This window comes from Oncorhynchus masou, chromosome 29 (genome assembly GCF_036934945.1).
Source record: "Oncorhynchus masou masou isolate Uvic2021 chromosome 29, UVic_Omas_1.1, whole genome shotgun sequence".
Classification (NCBI taxonomy): domain Eukaryota; kingdom Metazoa; phylum Chordata; class Actinopteri; order Salmoniformes; family Salmonidae; genus Oncorhynchus; species Oncorhynchus masou.
Genome location: NC_088240.1, coordinates 76288269 through 76310865, shown reverse-complemented (window position 1 = coordinate 76310865; position 22597 = coordinate 76288269). Strand labels below are relative to the sequence as shown.

Sequence of the window (22597 nt, the reverse complement as noted above, 5' to 3'; positions counted from 1 at the left end):
GGTTACTGGATTTTTTCAAAAGGAAACATCAGGACTACAAAACACTAAGCAATAGCAGCACTCACTCACACACACCCACACATACACCCACAGTAGTGTAGGCATACTGACTTGAATCTCACTGGGGTGAGGAAGTTGAGCAGGTGGAAGAGTTCCTCCAGGTTGTTCTGTAGAGGTGTACCAGTCAGCAGCAGCTTGTGCTGGAGAGGGTAGTTATTCAGAATCCTAAAGAACTACACAGAGAGAGATAGAGACAGCGTTTTATACTTCCGCTGTCCTCTTCACAAAACAGGGTGATTGATCTATCATCTTTGACAGGTTATAACCATAACTATACTAACAAACGCTGTATTCAGTATGCAATGATATGTCATACTATAATGGTTATGGTACTGGTTAAAAAAATAATGGTTATGGTACTGGTTATGACTATAATGGTTATGGCTATAATGGTTCTGGTACTGGTTATGGCTATAATGGTTATGGTACTGGTTATGACTATAATGGTTATGGTACTGGTTATTACTATAATGGTTATTGTACTGGTTATGGCTATAATGGTTATGGTACTGGTTATGACTATAACGGTTATGGTACTGGTTATGACTATAATGGTTATGGCTATAATGGTCCTGCCTATAATGGTTATGGTACTGGTCCTGCCAATAATGGTTATGGTACTGGTTATGGCTATAATGGTTATGACTGTAATGGTTATGGCTATAATGGTTATGGTACTGGTTATGACTATAATGGTTATGGTACTGGTTATTACTATAATGGTTATTGTACTGGTTATGGCTATAATGGTTATGGTACTGGTTATGACTATAACGGTTATGGTACTGGTTATGACTATAATGGTTATGGCTATAATGGTCCTGCCTATAATGGTTATGGTACTGGTCCTGCCAATAATGGTTATGGTACTGGTTATGGCTATAATGGTTATGGTACTGGTTATGACTATAATGGTTATGGTACTGGTTATGACTATAATGGTTATGGCTATAATGGTCCTGCCTATAATGGTTATGGTACTGGTTATGGCTATAATGGTTGTGGTACTGGTTATGACTATAATGGTTATGGTACTGGTTATGGCTATAATGGTTATGGTACTGGTTATGACTATAATGGTTATGGTACTGGTTATGGCTATAATGGTCCTGCCTATAATGGTTATGGTACTGGTTATGACTATAATGGTTATGGCTATAATGGTCCTGCCTATAATGGTTATGGTACTGGTTATGACTATAATGGTTATGGTACTGGTTATGACTATAATGGTTATGGTACTGGTTATGACTATAATGGTTATGGTACTGGTTATGGCTATAATGGTTATGGTACTGGTTATGGCTATAATGGTTATGGCTATAATGATTCTGACTAATAGTTACGGTACTGGTCCTGCCTATAATGGTTATGGTACTGGTTATGGCTATAATGGTTAAGGTACTGGTCCTGCCTATAATGGTTATGGTACTGGTTATGACTATAATGGTTATGGCTATAATGATTCTGCTTATAATGGTTATGGTACTGGTTATGACTATAATGGTTATGGTACTGGTTATGACTATAATGGTTATGGTACTGGTTATGACTATAATGGTTATGGCTATAATGGTTATGGCTATAATGGTTAAGGTACTGGTTATGACTATAATGGTTATGACTATAATGGTTAAGGTACTGGTTATCACTATAATGGGTATGGTACTGGTTATGACTATAATGGTTAAGGTACTGGTTATGACTATAATTGTTATGACAATAATGGTTATGGTACTGGTTATGACTATAATGGTTAAGGTGCTGGTTATGACTATAATGGTTATGGTACTGGTTATGTCTATAATGGTTATGGTACTGGTTATGTCTATAATTGTTATGGTACTGGTTATGACTATAATGGTTATGGTACTGGAAATGACTATAATAGTTATGGTACTGGTTATGTCTATAATTGTTATGGTACTGGTTCTGACTAATAGTTACGGTACTGGTCCTGCCTATAATGGTTATGGTACTGGTTATGGCTATAATGGTTATGGTACTGGTTATGACTATAATGGTTATGGTACTGGTTATGACTATAATGGTTATGGTACTGGATATGACTATAATGGTTCTAGCTATAATACTTATGGTACTGGTTCTGCATATAATGGTTGTGGCTATAATGGTTCTGACAATAATGGTTATGGTACTGGTTATGTCTATAATGGTTATGGTACTGGTTATGACTATAATGGTTATGGTACTGGTTATGAATATAATGGTTATGGTACTGGTTATGTCTATAATTGTTATGGTACTGGTTATGACTATACTGGTTATGGTACTGGTTATGACTATAATGGCTATGGTACTGCTTATGACTATAATGGTTATTGTACTGGTTATGACTATAATGGTTACGGTACTGGTTATGTCTATAATGGTTATTGTACTGGTTATGACTATAATGGTTAAGGTACTGGTTATGACTATAATGGTTAAGGTACTGGTTATTACTATAATGGTTATTGTACTGGTTATGACTATAATGGTTATTGTACTGGTTATGACTATAATGGTTACGGTACTGGTTATGTCTATAATGGTTATTGTACTGGTGTGTGTCTGACCTTTGACTGGTTGTTCTTCAGCCTGTGTGCCTCATCCACCACCAGACAGGCCCAGTCTATGGAGCCCAGCACAGCCTGGTCTATAGTGATCAGCTCATAGGACGTCAGCAGGACATGGAACTTCACCGATGAGTCTTTCTGCAGGGTGACAGAGCGAGAGGGAGGGGGCAGAGGATTAGGAGGTAACAATAAAGACACAATGAGAAGAAAAATCAACAACAACAAACATGACCGCACATTGTCAGTCTCCCCATCCTCCCATCCCACTCATCTCTCACCCTCATCTTAGAGGCCTTCTTGCCCCCCCGGATGGCATTGCCCTCGAAGGAGAACTCGTTTTCTCTGATGACGGCTCTGCTGTCCTTGTCTCCTACATAGGTCACCACGTACATGTCCGGGGCCCACAACTCAAACTCTCTCTCCCAGTTAATAATGGTGGAGAGGGGGGCGCTCACCAGGAATGGGCCCTTTGAATGACCCTGGAGAGGTGGAAGGTCAGGGGTTAATAGGTGAGTGAGTAAAACACTTTAGATGAATCAGAAAAGAGAAGTGCCTAAGTCCGATTTAGATGCTCTGCCCTTATCCCCTAACATTGGACTGATCATTCACGTCGCTAGGTATTTAGCAGTAGGGTAATAACTCATCCTAGCCTTCTGATAAGACTAGCTGGACTTTGCATGTATTTGTCCCAGCCTGCCTTTAGGACAGAGTCCCTCTTTTTGGACGAGTTCCCTTTGATGGGTGGTTTTATTGTTTGTCCAGGGTTTGGCAGTACCCCTACTGAAATTATTGACAAGGGAAGGCAGACTGGACGAGAGACACAAACTGACATACACACAAGATATCTCTCTCACACACACACACTCTGAAACACATCGCTGTGGAATTAGATGACCACATCCTTTTGCCTATCCAGCACACACAGACCCCAATACAGACCCTACCAACACACCTCTTTGTAGAGTGAGTAGAGAAAGACAGCGGTCTGGACAGTCTTGCCTAGACCCATCTCATCAGCCAGTATAGTGTCAGTGGCCTGAGCCCAGGAGAAACGCAGCCAGTTGAGACCCTCCAGCTGGTAGGGGTGCAGCGTTCCCCCTGTAGTGTCCAGGTAGTCTGGCTGATGGTCAAACTTGATGGTGGGCTGGAGGGGAAGTGGAAGATAAACATCTTCAATTACATCACAGAATCATGAATCAATGTGAATTGGAGATTTGGACGATTCACATGAAAAGGAACAAGGAAGTACCCGTACTTACATCCACCACAGGGTTAGCAGGAGGTTTCTCACTCTTCTTCACTTTAGCTATCTTCTTCAGCTTCTTACCAGGCCTGCCCTCATCTCCTAACATCAACTCTCTGAGAGAGAGAGATGGAAGAGGGGGAAGGTAGAGAAATATGAAAGATATGAAGAGTACTGGTCCTGATATGAAGGATTCGATTATTGCTTCAGGTTACTCTAGGTTGCTATAGGCAGTTGTCAGAGTTTTGTGTGCGTGTGCGTGTGTGTGCGTGTGTGTACCTGTGGTTCCAGTAGGTCTGCTTGTATTGGTCGTACTCTGGGATGTCCATCTCCTCACTCTCCCAGGAGGCCTGGTCGTAGGCCAGATCCCTCCACTTGATCAGGTAGTGCACGTTGTTCCTCTTATCCACACTGGAGAGAGGAGGAGAGGGGAAGGAGAATGATGATATTATGGTTTACATCTGTATTGATACAAATAGGACACAGAGGTGTTAAACAAACTATTGCCATTTTTACAACAAATAAACAGCCTTTTCTTTTACAGAACTGACTTTGACACGCCTGTGTGTGTGTGTGTGTGTGTGTGTGTGTGTGTGTGTTAGCGTGTGTATCCCAGTTGTGTGTGTGTGTGTGTTAGCGTGTGTATCCCAGTTGTGTGTGTGTGTGTGTGTGTTAGCGTGTGTATCCCAGGTGTGTGAGTGTGTTAGCGTGTGTACCCCAGGTGTGTGTGTGTGTGTGTTAGTGTGTGTATCCCAGGTGTGTGAGTGTGTTAGCGTGTGTACCCCAGTGTGTGTGTGTGTGTGTGTTAGCGTGTGTATCCCAGGTGTGCATGTTAGCGTGTGTATCCCAGGTGTGTGTGTGTGTGTGTGTGTTAGCATGTGTATCCCAGGTGTGTGTGTGTGTGTTAGTGTGTGTATCCCAGGTGTGTGTGTGTGTGTGTGTTAGTGTGTGTATCCCAGGTGTGCATGTTAGCATGTGTATCCATGGTGTGCATGTTAGCGTGTGTATCCCAGGTGTGTGCGTGTGTGTGTTAGCGTGTGTATCCCAGGTGTGTGCGTGTGCATGTTAGCGTGTGTATCCCAGGTGTGTGCGTGTGTGTGTTAGCGTGTGTATCCCAGGTGCCTGTGTGTGCACTACCTGTGATTGAGGATGCGGTGGATCATGAGCCACTCCATCTTGACTCCGTAACGGTAGAACTCCTCCTCCATGTGAACATACAGGGGGTCCTTGTTCTTCCTCTTAGTGCTCTTGTCATCGTCCCCCTCCCCACCAAAGTCCACCAGCGGGGGCTCGTCCATGTCGGTCTTCCTCTGGTAGTTACGGAACATCACCTGGCAGTTCAGCTCCAACTGGAGGGAGGGAGGGAGGGAGGGAGGGAGGGAGGGAGGGAGGGAGGGAGGGAGGGAGGGAGGGAGGGAGGGAGGGAGGGAGGGAGGGAGGGAGGGAGGGAGGGAGGGAAAAGAGTGAAGAGGGTAAAAGATGAGTCTACTCTCTATTTAGTACATAAGGATGAAGACATTGAGCGGAGGGCTGTTGCGGTGACCGTATTACCGCCACCGTATTACCGCCACACCGGCAGTCATGACGGCAGTAAAATATGCTCCGCAATGGGAAAAATATCCTTTCTATTTTAATCAGCTATTTTCAATTATATTCTTCTTACTATAAAATCAAGTAAAATAAAATAATGGCACGGGACTTAAGCATATTGTCACACCTACTCCTGCTCCCTCCAGCCTTCAACGTCACCGGTCTACTAACCACCGGAACTGGCTATTATATTACGCACACCTGTTCCCCATCATTACACACACCTGGTCATAATTCTCTCTCTGATTACGCCCCCTTTATTTCACCCTCAGTTGTCATCAGTCATTAGGTGGTATTGTTATCTCTCGTGTTCAGAATGCTTCTCATGTTTGTTCTTTTGTATTGTTTCATGAAGATGGCGCTGACAGAGATGGTCGCCTTGCTTCGAGTCCTAGGAAACTATGCTGTATTTAGTTTTTTTTCTGTATTATTTCTTACATTGTTAGCCCAGAAAATCGAAAGTGTTATTGCATACAGCCAGGAAGAACTATTGGATTTAAGAGCGACGTCAACTTACCAACATTACGACCAGGAATACGACTTTCCCGAAGCGGATCCTTTGTTCACCACCTGGGACAGTGGATCTAATCCCAGCAGCCGACCCAAAACAATGTCGCCGCAGAAGAGGCATACGGACCGGCCTCCTGGTCAGGCTCTGTAGGCGTGCACACCGCCCACCGCTTCCGAGTATACTACTCACTAATGTCCAGTCTCTTGACAACAAGGTAGACGAAATTGCCTTCCAGAGAGACATCAAAGACTGTAACATCCTCTGTTTCACGGAAACATGGCTCTCTTGGGATACGTTGTCGGAGTCGGTTCAGCCACCGGGTATCTTCATGCATCGCACTGACAGAGATAAACACCTCTCTGGGAAGAAGAAGGGCGGGGTGTACAGTCGTGGCCAAAAGTTTTGAGAATGACACAAAAATAACTTTTCACAAAGTCTGCTGCCTAAGTTTGTATGAAGGCAATTTGCATATACTCCAGAATGTTATGAAGAGTGATCAGATGAATTGCAATTAATTGCAAAGTCCCTCTTTGCCATGCAAATGAACTGAATCCCCAAAAAACATTTCCACTGCATTTCCGCCCTGCCACAAAAGGACCAGCTGACATCATGTCAGTGATTCTCTCGTTAACACAGGTGTGAGTGTTGACAAGGCTGTCATGCTGATTGAGTTTGAATAACAGACTGGAAGCTTCAAAAGGAGGGTGGTGCTTGAAATCATTGTTCTTCCTCATTCAACCATGGTTACCTGCAAGGAAACATGTGCCGTCATCATAGCTTTGCACAAAATGGGCTATTGCTGCCAGTAACATGCTGACCAGAACAGTCACGTCGCGTGTGCCGCAAAATAAAATGTAAAAATTAATGTTATTCAATTTTTGCACCCACACTACTAGCGCCAACGTGCGTCTGCAATGCCAAGGGCTAAAATAGAAGTCATTCCTATTTCTGACAAAGATCGCGCTGAAAGTCCTGCCTCTCCCATCTCATCATTGGTTATACCCACGTGGGTGATTGAAAGACAAACTTTGTTGCCGGTTGTCGTGGTAATACTATGACAGTTTAGATGGATCACCAAATAAGTTCAAAGATGAAAAAGCCCGGAAGGAGGAGATGACTAGAAACGATTCGATTGGCCGTTTTATGTGTGGATTAATTGTCAGAGTAGAGGTCCTTGTGCATTTCAGGTAAAATAACAACTCAATGTTTATAACCCAGGACAAATTAGCTAGCAACAGCAAGCTAGCTAAATAGGCCAAATTAGCTAGCAAGTGCAAGCTAACTAGCTAAAATGCCATACATGTTTAATGCTCTCCGACCTGTCCCCAAATTAATGTCATTGGTTCAGAGTTTGTTTTGATATTTTAACCTGCGTGTCGTGATCGCGTTTGGTGTAGAGGGACAAAATATATGTCTGCACGATAGCGCAAGCGCGCAGCCGGTTTGGGTTCCGTGTAAGATTGCACCTAAAACAACCATTTATCGGATCATCAAGAACTTCAAGGAGAGCGGTTCAATTGTTGTGATGAAGGCTTCAGGGCGCCCAAGAATGTCCAGCAAGCACCAGGACCGTCTCCTAAAGTTGATTCAGCTGCGGGAACGGGGCACCACCAGTAGAGAGCTTGCTCAGGAATGGCAGCAGGCAGGTGTGAGTGCAAGACTTTTGGAGGATGGCCTGGTGTCAAGAAGGGCAGCAAAGAAGCCACTTCTCTCCAGGAAAAACATCAGGGACAGACTGATATTGTGCAAAAGTTACAGGGATTGGACTGCTGAGGACTGGGGTAAAGTGATTTTCTCTGATGAATCCCCTTTCCGATTTTTTGGGGCATCTTGTCCGGAGAAGACAAGGTGAGAGCTACCATCAGTCCTGTGTCATGCCAACAGTAAAGCATCTTGAGACCATTCATGTGTGGGGTTGCTTCTCGGCCAAGGGAGTGGGCTCACTCACAATTTTGCCTAACACCACAGCCATGAATAAAGAATGGTATCAATACATCCTCAGAGAGAAACTTCTCCCAACCATCCAGGAACAGTTTGGTGACAAACAATGCCTTTTCCAGCATGATGGAGCACCTTGCCATAAGGCAAAAGTGATAACTAAGTGGCTCGGTGAACAAAACGTAGATATTTTGGGTCCATGGCCAGGAAACTCCCTAGACCTTAATCCCATTGAGAACTTGTGGTCAATCCTCAAGTGGCGGGTGGACAAACAAAAACCCACAAATTCTGACAAACTCCAAGCATTGATTACGCAAGAATAGGCTGCCATCAGTCAGGATGTGGCCCAGAAGTTAATTGACAGCATGCCAGGGCAGATTGCAGAGGTCTTGAAAAAATGGTCAACACTGCAAATATTGACTCTTTGCATCAACTTCATGTAATTGTCAATAAAAGCCTTTGACACTTATGAAATGCGTGTAACTATACTTCAGTATTCCATATTAACATCTGACAAAAATATCTAAAGACACTGAAGCAGCAAACTTTGTGGAAATTAATGTGTCATTCTCAAAACTATTGGCCACAACTGTATGCTTCATGATTAACAACTCATGGTGTAATCATAACAACATACAGTAACTCAAGTCCTTCTGCTCACCCGAACTAGAATTCCTTACAATCAAATGCTGGCCATATTATTTCCCAAGAGAATTCTCGTCAGTTTTCATCCCAGCTGTGTATAATACCCCCTTAAGCAGACAATGCGACGGCCCTCAAGGAACTTCATTGGGCTTTATGTCAACTGGAAACCATATATCTTGGAGGCTGCATTTATTGTGACTCTGGATTTTATCAAAGCAAATTTGAGAACAATGCTACCTAAATTCTATCAGCATATTGATTGCAGCACTCGTGCGGACAATACACTTGATCACTACTACTCTAACTTCCGCAATGCATACAAGGCCCTCCCTTCGGCAATCACGACTCCATCTTGCTCCAACCGTCTTAAAGGCAGAAACTCAAACAGGATGTACCCGTGACTAGAACCATTCAACGCTGGTCTGACCAATCGGAATCCACGCTTCAAGATTGTTTTGATCACGTGGACTGGGAAATGATCCGGGCAGCCTCAGAGAATAACATCAATCTATACACTGACTCGGTGAGTGAGTTTGTAAGGACGAGACAGCTTACAGGGAGATGGTAATGGCACTCGGGGTTGGGTGTCAGGAAAACAACCTCTCACTCAATGTCAACAAAACAAAGGAGATGACGTGGACTTCAGGAAACAGCAGAGGGAGCACCCCCCTATCCACATCGAAGGGACAGTAGTGGAGAAGGTGGAAAGTTTTAAATTCCTCGGCATACACATCACAGACAAACTGAAATGGTCCACCCACACAGACAGTGTGGTGAAGAAGGCGCAACAGCGCCACTTCAACCTCAGGAGGCTGAAGAAATTTGGTTTGTCACCTAAAACCCTCACAAACTTTTACAGATGCACAATCGAGAGAATCTGATACAGCAACTGCACCGCCTTCAACCGCAAGGCTCTCCAGAGGGTGGTGCGGTATGCACAACGCAACACCGGGGGCAAAATACCTGCCCTTCAAGACGCCTACAGCACCCAATGTCACAGGAAGGCCAAAAAGATCATCAAGGACAACAACCACCCGAGCCACTGCCTGTTCACCCCGCTACCATCCAGAAGGCGAGGTCAGTACAGGTGCATCAAAGCTGGGACCGAGCGACTGAAAAACAGCTTCTATCTCAAGGCCATCAGACTGCTAAACAGCAATCACTAACTCAGAGAGGCTGCTGCCTAAAGACTCAAATCACTGGTCACTTTAATAAATGCCACTTTAATAATGTTAACATATCTTACATTACTCATCTCATATGTATATACTGTACCTTATACCATCTATTGCACCTCGCCTATGCCCCTCGGCCATCGCTCATCCATATATTTAAATGTGCATATTCTTATTCCATCCATTTCGATCTGTGAATTAGGTAGTTGGGGAATTGTTACATTACTTAGATATTACTGCACTGCCGGAACTAGAAGCACAAGCATTTCACTACACTTGCATCTGCTAACCATGTGTATGTGACCAATAAAATGTGATTATTAAACTCATCGTCTGCACCTGTTTCCTGACTCCCGGCATATACGTTACAGAATACCACCTCACAATAGGGACGCAGCAGAAGATAAAACCTTCTTCCAGATGGTCAATGAACAGGGTCATCTAATCAACCAACACCACGACCAACTGGCGCACCTGGATTGGACCATGAGGGAGGTCCTCCGCATTCTACACTGCCTCGACACCACCAGCGAGGTTCTCCATACGCCTATCAAAGGGCCTCCTACCACGGATCATCACAGTGAGCCAGTCCCCCAGCCTACCCAGCGGTCCACCCAGGTCAGCAATGCCCGACTATCCCTTCCGGAGAAGTATCACGGAACTTTATCGAAATGCAGTGGCTTCCTACTCCAGTGCTCCCTATATTTCGCCTATCAGACGGGATCCCCCATCATCGAGAGGTCCAAGGTTGCTCTCGGTTACTTCCCTGCTGACCGCAAGGGCTCTGGAGTGGGCTTCGGCCGCCTGGGAGAGAGGAGAGGAGGAGCTAGGTTACTATGAGAGGTTCATGGCTCTGTTCAGGGCGGTCTTTGACCAACCTCCAGAGGGCAGAGAGGGAGGTGAGCAACTGTTCCAACTCCAGCAGGGTGCCCAGACCACTGCGGAGTGTGCCCTCACCTTTCAGAATGTGGCAGCCTCCAGTAGATGTAATGAGCTGCGTACTCTATTCCGCAGTGGACTGCGCGAGTAGGTTCAGATGGAGTTGGCATGTCGGGATGACAACATATCCTTGGACGCTGGCGTCTCAATGGCCATCCGTCTGGATAACCTTCTTTGGCAGCGCCTGTGTCCACCTCGCTTCTCATCTCCCTCCTTTGGCTGTGCAAGCCGAAGAACACCATCCCAACCGTGAAGCACGGGGGTGGCAGCATCATGTTGTGGGGGGGCGTTGCTGCAGGAGGTACTGGTGCACTTCACAAAATAGATAGCATCATGAGGATGGGAAATTATGTGGATATATTGAAGCGACACCTCAAGACAACAGTCAGGAAGTTAAAGCTTGGTCACAAATGGTCTTCCAAATGGACAATGACAACACGCATACTTCCAAAGTTGTGGAAAAATGTCTTAAGGACATTGAAAGTCAAGGTATTGAAGTGGGCATCACAAAGCTCTGACCTCAATCCTATAGAACATTTGTGGGCAGAACTGAAAAAGTGTGTGTGAGCAAGGAGGCCTACAAGCCTGACTCAGTTACACCAGCTCTGTCAGGAGGAATGGGCCAAAATTCCCCCAACTTATTGTGGGAGGCTTGTGGAAGGCTACCCAAAACATTTGATTCAAGTTAAACAATTTAAAGACAATGCTACCAAATACTAATTGAGTGTATGTACACTTCTGACCCACTGGGAATGTGATGAAAGAAATAAAAGCTGAAATAAATAATTCTCTTTACTATTATTCTGACATTTCACATTCTTAAAATAAAGTGGTGATCCTAACTGACCTAAGACAGGGAATTTTTACTAGGATTAAATGTCAGAAAATGTGAAAAACTGAGTTTAAATGTATTTGGCAAAGGTGTATGTAAACTTCCAACTTCAACTGTAGCTAGAAATTTTGTATCACAACACTGAAGTGTAAGAGGCTCCATTTTTAAAAAATGGACTGGATCTTTATATATACACCACTTGGATCATGTTTCAGTAATAATGAAATCAGACCTTCTTGTTGCATGTCTGATATTCTACCGTTTATATATGAGTGGTTAAAACATGCTAATAACGGTCCTCTGAGGATATAAAAAAGTTTGGTATACAGTGCCTTGCGAAAGTATTCGGCCCCCTTGAACTTTGCGACCTTTTGCCACATTTCAGGCTTCAAACATAAAGATATAAAACTGTATTTTTTTGAGAAGAATCAACAACAAGTGGGACACAATCATGAAGTGGAACGACATTTATTGGATATTTCAAACTTTTTTAACAAATCAAAAACTGAAAAATTGGGCGTGCAAAATTATTCAGCCCCCCTTAAGTTAATACTTTGTAGCGCCACCTTTTGCTGCGATTACAGCTGTAAGTCTCTTGGGGTATGTCTCTATCAGTTTTGCACATCGAGAGACTGAAATTTTTTCCCATTCCTCCTTGCAAAACAGCTCGAGCTCAGTGAGGTTGGATGGAGAGCATTTGTGAACAGCAGTTTTCAGTTCTTTCCACAGATTCTCGATTGGATTCAGGTCTGGACTTTGACTCGGCTATTCTAACACCTGGATATGTGTACTTCCACTGGTATGCCATCCAGCCCTGGAGTTTTCCCGGACTTAAATCAAATCAACGTTTATTTGTCACGTGCGCCAAATACAACAGGTAGACATTACAGACATTACAGTGAAATGCTTACTTACCGGCTCTAACCAACAGTGCAAAAAAAGGTATTAGGTGAACCATAGGTAAGTAAAGCCTTTCTTTGAGACCGCCTGGTGTAGAGGTCCTGGATGGCAGGCAGCTTTGCCCCAGTGATGTACTGGGCCGTACGCACTACCCTCTGTAGTACCTTGATGTCGGAGCCCGAGCAATTGCCGTACCAGGCAGTGATGCAACCATGCTCTCGATGTTGCAGCTGTAGAAGCCTTTGAGGATCTGAGGACTCATGCCAAATTATTTTAGTTTCCTGAGGGGGAATAGGCATTTGTCGTGCCCTTTTCACGACTGTCTTGGTGTTTGGACCATTCTAGTTTGTTGGTGAGGTGGACAGTTTGTTGGTGAGGTGGAAGCTCTCAACCTGCCCCACTACAGCCCCTGTTGATAAGAATGGGGGCATGCTCGGTCCTCCTTTTCCTGTATTCCAAAAATCTCTCCTTAGTCTTGTTACGTTGAGGGATAGGTTGTTATTCTGGCACCACCCAGCCAGGTCTCTGACCTCCTCCCTATAGGCTGTCTCGTCCTTGTCTGTGATCAGGCCTACCACTGATGTGTCGTCTGCGAACTTAATGATGGTGTTGCGGAGTCGTGCCTGGCCATGCAGTCGTGGGTGAAAAGGGAGTACAGGAGAGGACTGAGCCCGCACCCCTGAGGGGCTCCAGTGTTGAGGATCAGTGTGGCAGATGTGTTGCTACTAGAGGTCAACCGATTATGATTATTCAACGCCGAAACCAATACCGATTATTGGAGGACCACAAAAATCTGATACCGATGAATCGGTCCATTTTTAAAAAATGTATTTGTAATAATGACAATTACAACAATACTGAATGAACACTTATTTTAACTTAATATAATACATCAATAAAAATCAATTTAGCCTCAAATAAATAATGAAACATGTTCCATTTGGTTTAAATAATACATAAACAAAGTTGGAGAAGTAAAAGTGCAATATGTGCCATGTAAAAAAGCGTTTGAGTTCCTTGCTCAGAACATGAAAACATATGAAAGCTGGTGGTTCCTTTTAACATGAGACTTCAATATTCCAAGGTAAGAGGTTTTAGGTTGTAGTTAATATAGTATTTATAGGAGTATTTCTCTCTATACCATTTGTATTTCATATACCTTTGACTATTGGATGTTCTTATAGGCACTTTAGTATTGCCAGTGTAACAGCTTCCATCCCTCTCCTCGCCCCTACCTGGGCTCGAACCAAGAACACATCGACAACAGCCACACTCGAAGCAGCGTTACCCATTGCCCCACAAAAGCGGCGGCCCTTGCGGAGCAAGGAGAAAAAGTACTCTAAGTGTCAGAGCGAGTGACGTTTGAAATGCTATTAGCGCGCACCCCGCTAACTAGTTAGCCATTTCACATCGGTTACACCAGCCATTAGGCTGATAGGCTTGAAGTCATAAACAGCGCTGTGCTTGCGAAGAGCTGCTGGCAAAACGCACGAAAGTGCTGTTTGAATGAATGCTTACGAGCCTGTTGCTGCCTACCATCGCTCAGTCAGACTGCTCTATCAAATCATAGACTTAATTATAACATAACACACAGAAATACGAGCCTTTGGTCATTAATATGGTCAAATCCGGAAACTATCATTTCGAAAACAAAACGTTTATTATTTCAGTGAAATACGGAACCGTTCGGTATTTTATCTAACAGGTGGCATCCCCAAGTCTAAATATCCTTATTACATTGTACAACGTTCAATGTTATGTCATAATTACGTCAAATTCAGGCAAATTAGTTGGCAATGAGCCAGGCTGCCCAAACTGTTGCATATACCCTGACTCTGCGTGCAATGAACACAAGAGAAGTGACACAATTTCACCTGGTTAATACTGCTTTCCAACCTGGATTTCTTTTAGCTAAATATGCTGGTTTAAAAATATATACTTCTGTGTATTGATTTTAAGAAAGGCATTGGTGTTTATGGTTAGGTACAGTTGTGCAACGATTGTGCTTTTTTCGCAAATACGCTTTTGTTAAATCATCCCCCAGCATTGCATCGATTATATGCAACGCAGGACACGCTAGATAAACCAGTAATATCATCAACCATGTGGAGTTAACTAGTGATTATGATTGATTGATTGTTTTTTATAAGTTAAGTTTAATGCTAACTAGCAACTTACCTTGGCTTCTACTGCATTCGCGTAACAGGCAGGCTCCTCATGGAGTGCAATGAGAGGCAGGTGGTTATAGCGTTGGACTAGTTAACCGTAAGGTTGCAAGATTGAATCACAGAGCTGACAGGGTGAAAATCTGTCGTTCTGCCCCTGAACAAGGCAGTTAATCCACCGTTCCTAGGACGTCATTGAAAATCAGAATGTATTCTTACCTGACTTGCCTAGTTAAATAAAGATTACATTTTTTTTTTTTTATATCGGCGTCCAAAAATAATAAATACCAATTTATTATCGGCCCTAATTAATCGGCCATTCCGATGAATCGGTCGACCTCCAGTTGCTACCTAACCTCACCACCTGGGGGCCGCCCGGCAGGAAGTCCAGGATCCAGTTGCAGAGTGAGGTGTTTAGTCCCAGGATCCTTAGCTTAGTGATGAGCTTTGAGGGTACTATGGTGTTGAACGCTGAGCTGTAGTCAATGATTAGCTTTCTTACTCTGTGTTCCTTTTGTCCAGGTGGGAAAGGGCAGTGTAAAGTGCAATAGAGATCATCTGTGGATCTGTTAGGGCGGTATGCAAATTGGGGTGGGTCTAGGGTTTCTGGGATAATGGTGTTGATATGAGCCATGACCAGCCTTTCAAAGCTTTAATTACATCAAGAAGTTCCTCCTCTGGAATTTGGCCTTCACATGAGTTTTTCTGTTCAGATGTTAATTTTACATTATTAATTGGGGGAAAAAATCCATACAATTAGAACACATTCTTAAAGTACTTCAGTTCCTCTTTCAAATTATTGTTTGGTACATCATGAGTGACTCAATTTGTAACAAACTTCAAAACATTTTTTTGTTGAAGATCTAAAAATAATTTGGTGCATTTTTCCCCATATTCCATCCAGTCCGCTTTATTTTTTAATACACTGCTCAAAAAATAAAGGGAACACTAAAATAACACATCCTAGATCTGAATGAAATATTCTTATTAAATACTTTTTTCTTTACATAGTTGAATGTGCTGACAACAAAATCACACAAAAATTATGAATGGAAATCAAATTTATCAACCCATGGAGGTCTGGATTTGGAGTCACACTCAAAATGAAAGTGAAAACCACACTACAGGCTGATCCAACTTTGATGTAATGTCCTTAAAACAAGTCAAAATGAGGCTCAGCAGGGTGTGTGGCCTCCACGTGCCTGTATGACCTCCGTACAATGCCTGGGCATGCTCCTGATGAGGTGGTGGATGGTCTCCTGAGGGATCTCCTCCCAGACCTGGACTAAAGCATGGAGCGAGACATGATGTCCCAGATGTGCTCAATTGGATTCAGGTCTGGGGAACGGGCGGGCCAGTCCATAGCATCAATGCCTTTCTCTTGCAGGAACTGCTGACACACTCCAGCCACATGAGGTCTAGCATTGTCTTGCATTAGGAGGAACCCAGGGCCAACCGCACCAGCATATGGTCTCACAAGGGGTCTGAGGATCTCATCTCGGTACCTAATGGCAGTCAGGCTACCTCTGGCGAGCACATAGAGGGCTGTGCGGCCCCCCAAAGAAATGCCACCCCACACCATGACTGACCCACCGCCAAACTGGTCATGCTGGAGGATGTTGCAGGCAGCAGAACGTTCTCCACGGCGTCTCCAGACTCTGTCACGTCTGTCACATGTGCTCTGTGTGAACCTGCTTTCATCTGTGAAGAGCACAGGGCGCCAGTGGCGAATTTGCCAATCTTGGTGTTCTCTGGGAAATGCCAAACGTCCTGCACGGTGTTGGGCTGTAAGCACAACCCCCACCTGTGGACGTCGGGCCCTCATACCACCCTCATGGAGTCTGTTTCTGACCATTTGAGCAGACACATGCACATTTGTGGCCTGCTGGAGGTCATTTTGCAGGGCTCTGGCAGTGCTACTCCTGCTACTCCTTGCACAAAGGCGGAGGTAGCGGTCCTGCTGCTGGGTTGTTGCCCTCCTACGGCCTCCTCCACGTCTCCTGATGTTCTGGCCTGTCTCCTGGTAGCGCCTCCATGCCCTGGACACTACACTGACAGACACAGTAAACCTTCTTGCCACCTCGCATTGATGTGCCATCCTGGATGAGCTGCACTACCTGAGCCACTTGTGTGGGTTGTAGACTCCGTCTCATGCTACCACTAGAGTGAAAGCACCGCCAGCATTCAAAAGTGACCAAAACATCAGCCAGGAAGCATAGGAACTGAGAAGTGGTCTGTGGTCACCACCTGCAGAACCACTCCTTTATTGGGGGTGTCTTGCTAATTGCCTATTATTTCCACCTAGTGTCTATTCCATTTGCACAACAGCATGTGAAATTTATTGTCAATCAGTGTTGCTCCCTAAGTGGACAGTTTGATTTCACAGAAGTGTGATTGACTTGGAGTTACATTATGTTGTTTAAGTGTTCCCTTTATGTTTTTTGAGCAGTGAAGATGAGTACTGAATTGCATGGCCTCTAAAGGCACATTTAAAATTGTCCCATATGATATTGGCATCTGCTGTACCTACGTCAAAAAGTCCGTTATAAATTCTTCTGTCCTAGTCAAAAACAAGTTATCACCCAGAAGACTGATTAAATATATCCTTGCCCACATGGAAATTCTGTAAGAATAATATATATGGCAATTATGTGATGGTCCGACCGCATTCTGTCCCCTAACGTGTTTATGTTAATGATCGATCAATTACCATGAGACCGGCAGTCTTTTGCATGACAATTAAGCCTGCATATTACAGTGGCATACTGCTGGTTGTGCGTGTTACCTGTAGCTCTTGAACCCAGGAACAGTGCCAGTAAGACATGTTGCACCATTTGACAAAGAACTGCCTCTCTGGTCGGCCGGCCAATGGGACAGGGTCCGGAGCCTCAGCTGGGAGGTCCAGTGGGCGGGGCACAGGTGTAGGGGGCGGAGGTTCACCCCACTTCCAGGTCAGAACCTTCTGGACTTTACCCTTCATGCCTGGGCACTGAGGGAAATTCAGGAACAATCAGATATACATTCACAAAGAAATATCTTGTGTAGAAAATACCTTCTTTGTTAATCATGTCAACACCACATATTGCATTTATATCTGCAATCTTCCATCATTATACATTTTAAAAACAATGCCAGCATCTACGAGGAGAGATCGGAAATAAGAGTTAAATTGCAGCTGTATAGCTGTATCAACTCAAATCAAGAATTCCATATGATGTAGGTGTAGCCACCCACACACGTAAAACAGAACATGTTCTCTTTAATAATCATGTACATCCAACACCCATACGTTGAGAATCTCTCTCTCTCTCTCACAGACATACACAGGGTGGCAGGGCTCACCATGCAGCGTGGGCAGATCCATTCCCCGTTGGGTATCTCGGGGAGGGGGGGGTTGAGACAGTGGATGTGGTAGGAGGAGGTACAAGTGTCACAGCACAGCAGCTCTCCTCCATCCTTACACACCCTGCAGAACTCTATGTGATGGTCATCCTCCTCCTCTACCCATCCCTCATCCCTCCCCACCTCCTCGTCCTCCCCCTCTCCCTCAGACAGCTCCTCTCTGGCCTCCCACTGGATCCCCTCTTTCTCCTGCAGGGAGAGAGGGAGGAACAAAAAGAGAGTGGGAGGAGAGAGCGGGGGGGGGACAAGAATGCGGGAGGGGTGTGGTGGAGGGGATAGTGAGAGGGCAGGAAGGGGAGTGAGGAGGGAGAGGGAGGAGGTGGGGGGGTGTGATGGAGGGGAAGCGAGAGTGTGGTGATGAAGGACAAGGGGAAGGAGAGAGAAAGATAGGAGGAGTGAAAGAGAGAAGGACCAGGACAGAAAAAGTTCAACATCAAAAATAGGATATCACACCAATCTTTAGTCATTAAAGAGAAAATACATACAGTGTACACAAGCAATATGGTGTAAACTCTACCTAACCATGGGTTGGACTATGGGCCAACTTCAGACTGGGTACATTGTGTACTTACACAGTGGGGGCAGCTCCACTTGCCCTCAGGGGCCTTCTCCATGTCAGGGTCCAGACAGACCATGTGGTAGGCCCTGGGACAGGTGTCACATAGGATGATCTCCCCTCCCTGCTGGCACACCTCACAGTAGTCCTGGTGGTCTGTCTCATAGCCGTCACCATCCTCCTCAACTGGGATGGGAAGAGGAGGAGTTAGGGGGGGAGGAGTTAGGAGGGAGGGGGATTGTACATGATGATAGTCCTGTTAAAAACATCTAATATTATCAGAGGATTGGCTGAGAGCCAGGTCCTTGGTTTCAGCCCAGAGCAACTACATTTGATTCTTCTAGTCACACGATCATCAGCAACACAATTAGTTGAATCAAGTGTGTTAGTGCTGGACTGGAACAAAAGCCTGCACCCCCTATAGCTCTCCTGATCTAAGCTATGTGACTGACCACTAGTAGACACCTCCATTGCATGGAATGAAAGGTCAAGAAATGACAGTTGCGTTTCCATGCCAACCTTTCTTCTTCTTCTTGGCGGTCTTGGCCTTCTTCTTGGAGCGGCTGCTGTGGCTGTTGGAGCCGTCCGACACTTCAAAGGTCCCGTCGTCAAAGTCACTTTCCACGTCAAGCTCATCCTCCTCACTCTGACAACAACACAGGGAGAGAAACAGAGAAAGATACAATGATAGAATTGTGGGTCAGAAGTATGGCAAGGCTTACTGCATATCAGTTGATTCTTAGACAAGTTAGTTTTCTTACCGAGGATCTCTTCCTCTTGCTGCTGAAGCCTCCCAGTTTGATCTTGAGCGGAGCCACCTTCTTGGCTTTGGGCTTGGGGACGGGCTTAGGGTTGGGTTTGGACCTCCTGCGAGCATTGGGGCCTGCAGAGGGAGATGGAGTTCAATTATTCCCTTATTCTACAACAAATCCCCAACCATTAATATTATACATGCTCCCTCCATCAGCATTCTTATTTATTTGATTTATTTTACTTATTACTCACCTTTGCCCTCTTTGGTCTTGGCCTTGCGGAGTGGGGGTGCGGGTACAGCTACAGGTACGGAAGCGGGTGTAGCTGGAGGGGAGTCTTTAGCAGCACTACCCCCCACCCCTGTATCTCCTCCTGCCTCTGTCCCTGCCACCACCATGCTTTCTACGGCCGCAGCCACGTTGGCAGCTGCCAGGGCTGCGTTGGCACTGGCACAGCCCTACAGAGGGTTAGACAAGGCAGGATGGAAATCAGGACTGTTGCTATAAAGAACATGCAATCATAGTCAAAATACGTTTGTAATGTATCGTATTAGCAATGTAATGTTTTGTAATAGCAATGTAATGTCACGTAATAGCAATGTAATGTCACGTAATAGCAATGTAATGTCACGTAATAGCAATGTAATGTCACGTAATAGCAATGTAATGTCATGTTATAGCAATGTAATGTCACGTAATAGCAATGTAATGTCACGTAATAGCAATGTCTTGTATTGGGTTGTGTTACCTTCAGAGGGTTGTTGGTGCTGAACTCCCTCCACTTGGACATCATCAGAGTCATCATCCTGGACACAGCGATCTTGGGGTTCTTGGCTGCGATGAGGGGTCTGGGGAAGTGAGGTTAAAGGAGAGGCAGAGGTTATGTTTGGGGCTCTCTACAGGGGGGCAGCAGAAACTGGATGTTTGCGGTTTTCCAGGGTTACAGTATTTTCAACATAACTTCCTTTTGCTCTGAAAAACAGATGTGGGGACTCCGTTCAAGCGTCTTTTTACGCCTGCTATGTTAGTTTAAGTTCGGGGTAGAAGTAGGGGCAGTTTCAGACTGGTCGTAGCTAGCTCAGTCACACACAGATATGAAGTAACTTTCTCCCCCGATCCACAAAAGCTGCGCTATCCAAGTGAAGTGGTACGGAAATGTGCTACAGTGGAAACAGAAGGAGAAAGTAGAAAACATGAGACGTGAGAGAGGTGTGTTAACCTGACAAACTGGCTGAAGGCCTTGTAGTTGGTGATGGTGGTGTAGTCCTTCTGAGTGAAGACATGGTCGATGTCTTTCATGCCCCAGTCCTCCAGCAGCTGAGTCGAGCTCTTGGGCTCCTGGAGAGGGGATGGAGTGAGGATATCATTACATTCAGGGTCATTGAGCCAACAGGGTCATTAAGTGGATTGTAGGGGCTGCTTCAAATCCAAACAGAGAACAGCTCCAACGTCTCCCTTGTTCACCCCACCTGCACTGCCCACCTCTTAGCCTTCATCCTCACCTGGCTATCTTCATCATCATCTTCATCCTCATCTTTCTCTAGTTCTGGTTCTTTGCGTTTACTCTTGGAGCTGGATGAGCCTCCTCCTCCTTTCTCCTTCTCTCCACTCGTCCCTCCTCCCTTCTTCTTGTCTTTGGAGGAGCTGGAGCGCTTCTTCTTCTTCCCCCTCGGGGCGTAATCACTTCCCTCGCTTTCTGACCTGGCTCTACCTCCTCCTCCCTCTTCCTCCTCCCTCGCTGCTTGCTCTACTGCTATGAAGGGTTCTGGTGAGCTGACTGGCACCTCCTGAGAGGAAACAAAATGAGTCAACATAGATGCAAATATGAAGAAAAAAATCTCACAAATGCTGAAAATGTATACTAAGGACAGGTCAAAAGGGTCAAAGGCTAGGGGCTATCCGTATTGTTATTATTATACTTCAAAATGCATTCTTCCCTCCCAACTTCCTTGGAGAAATCCCTGATATCAGTGACTAGGATACTTCATGTAAGGAAGGATCATGCCCATCCTACCTCTCTGACAGGTCTTGGTCTCTTGCTGATCCTGCTCTCACGGCTCTTCTTGGCTTTCTTCTTCTTCTTTGACTTGGTGGGGACCTCGACGTCAGACACAGCCTCTTCTGGTTCCTCCTCGTCTGCCGATGGAAAGGGTACAGGAATTGATTGAATAAAATGCATAATTGATTGAGATTATTATATTCATAAAAATATATTCATAAATTACCGTGGGATTTGTATAAAATTCTAAAACTGTCAACTCCAGACAAGCTTTATTGACAGTGCTTTGGATACATGTTGATATAAAGAACGCACTGCACGTCTGTTGCCAGTTCAGTACCAGAGGCATGACTCCTGTGACTTTGCCAGCAAATGGTCGTGGACGCAACTTCTGACAACAACACGCATGCATTGACAGTGTAAATATTTACGCACTCTCTATTGGTAGCCAGCTAACGTGCTATCAACTTTGCCAGCTAGCGTAGAAGCAAAACATTAGACTAGCTAGCGAACTGGGCTGCCTAATGTAAATTGTCACTACTAGTAACCAGACTAGAGTAGCTAGCAAATCAGCTAGCTAACTAGCTAGCTAATGTAACGTTAACTAACGTTACCAACCTGCAAGCCTGTTCTGAAAAGAAATATTGCTGTCTTACCATGTGCAAGTGCCGTAGGTTCCAAGTCTTCCCTCTCGTCCTCGCTTCCCGACATATTTCAATAATAATGAATTTAAATTAAAAGCGTGCTATTCCCTCCACCGAACCCTGTCCGATCTTGTGAGGGAGGAGGGCAAATGACGTGTGGGTGGTGGAGAATGGAACGGGGGTGTCCTGGGGAGGGGAGGGTCGCTGTAAGAAGAAAAAAAACCTTTGCTTGAATTAGCAATCCTATTGGTATTTTTCGAATAATAATAAATATTTATTACAGTGACAGGTCACGGTGTGACATGTTAACTATCGTATTACATCGAAAAACATTTGTTTTCAATTGGCATGCCTCTGTCCACACCGCACAGGAAGCTGTAGCAATGGACACCCGTCAATCATCGTGTATTGAATAGAAAGGTGCATTATAGTACTCTCTGGAATACTGCCCCACTCGCGATACAAACTCAATTTAGGCAAACTTACAGTTACAGTCAGGGTTCAAGTGAAACCCCTAAGACTTGTGAGAAACTTACTGTAGTCCCTGTTAGAGATGGGTTTCCTTTGTGTAATAATTGTCTCTCAGCAATGGTATTAGTCTTTAATATCAATTAATGAGCAACAATATCCAGTAAAATATGTCGTTAATGACCCTGCAAAACAGGTT

At 44.7% G+C, this 22597-nt stretch overlaps 1 protein-coding gene across 2 annotated transcripts in view; it reads right to left on the bottom strand.

The window, feature by feature from the left end:
• The window catches only part of LOC135520576 (chromodomain-helicase-DNA-binding protein 4-like), a 43531-nt gene extending 20934 nt beyond the window's left edge, over positions 1-22597 (bottom strand). For both annotated transcript variants that reach the window (XM_064946223.1, XM_064946224.1), the window contains exons 1-19: positions 22467-22597; positions 21943-22134; positions 21302-21423; positions 20790-21074; positions 20507-20625; positions 20036-20135; positions 19541-19745; positions 19297-19418; positions 19055-19181; positions 18552-18721; positions 17920-18168; positions 17363-17566; positions 5020-5231; positions 4162-4293; positions 3899-3998; positions 3592-3783; positions 2918-3118; positions 2640-2777; positions 112-233 (exon numbers count right to left, since the gene is read on the bottom strand). In XM_064946223.1, the coding sequence (XP_064802295.1) occupies positions 112-233; positions 2640-2777; positions 2918-3118; positions 3592-3783; positions 3899-3998; positions 4162-4293; positions 5020-5231; positions 17363-17566; positions 17920-18168; positions 18552-18721; positions 19055-19181; positions 19297-19418; positions 19541-19745; positions 20036-20135; positions 20507-20625; positions 20790-21074; positions 21302-21423; positions 21943-21997 (2855 nt within the window). In that variant the 5' untranslated portion in view covers positions 21998-22134; positions 22467-22597. The remainder of the gene's footprint in view (positions 1-111; positions 234-2639; positions 2778-2917; positions 3119-3591; positions 3784-3898; positions 3999-4161; positions 4294-5019; positions 5232-17362; positions 17567-17919; positions 18169-18551; positions 18722-19054; positions 19182-19296; positions 19419-19540; positions 19746-20035; positions 20136-20506; positions 20626-20789; positions 21075-21301; positions 21424-21942; positions 22135-22466) is intronic.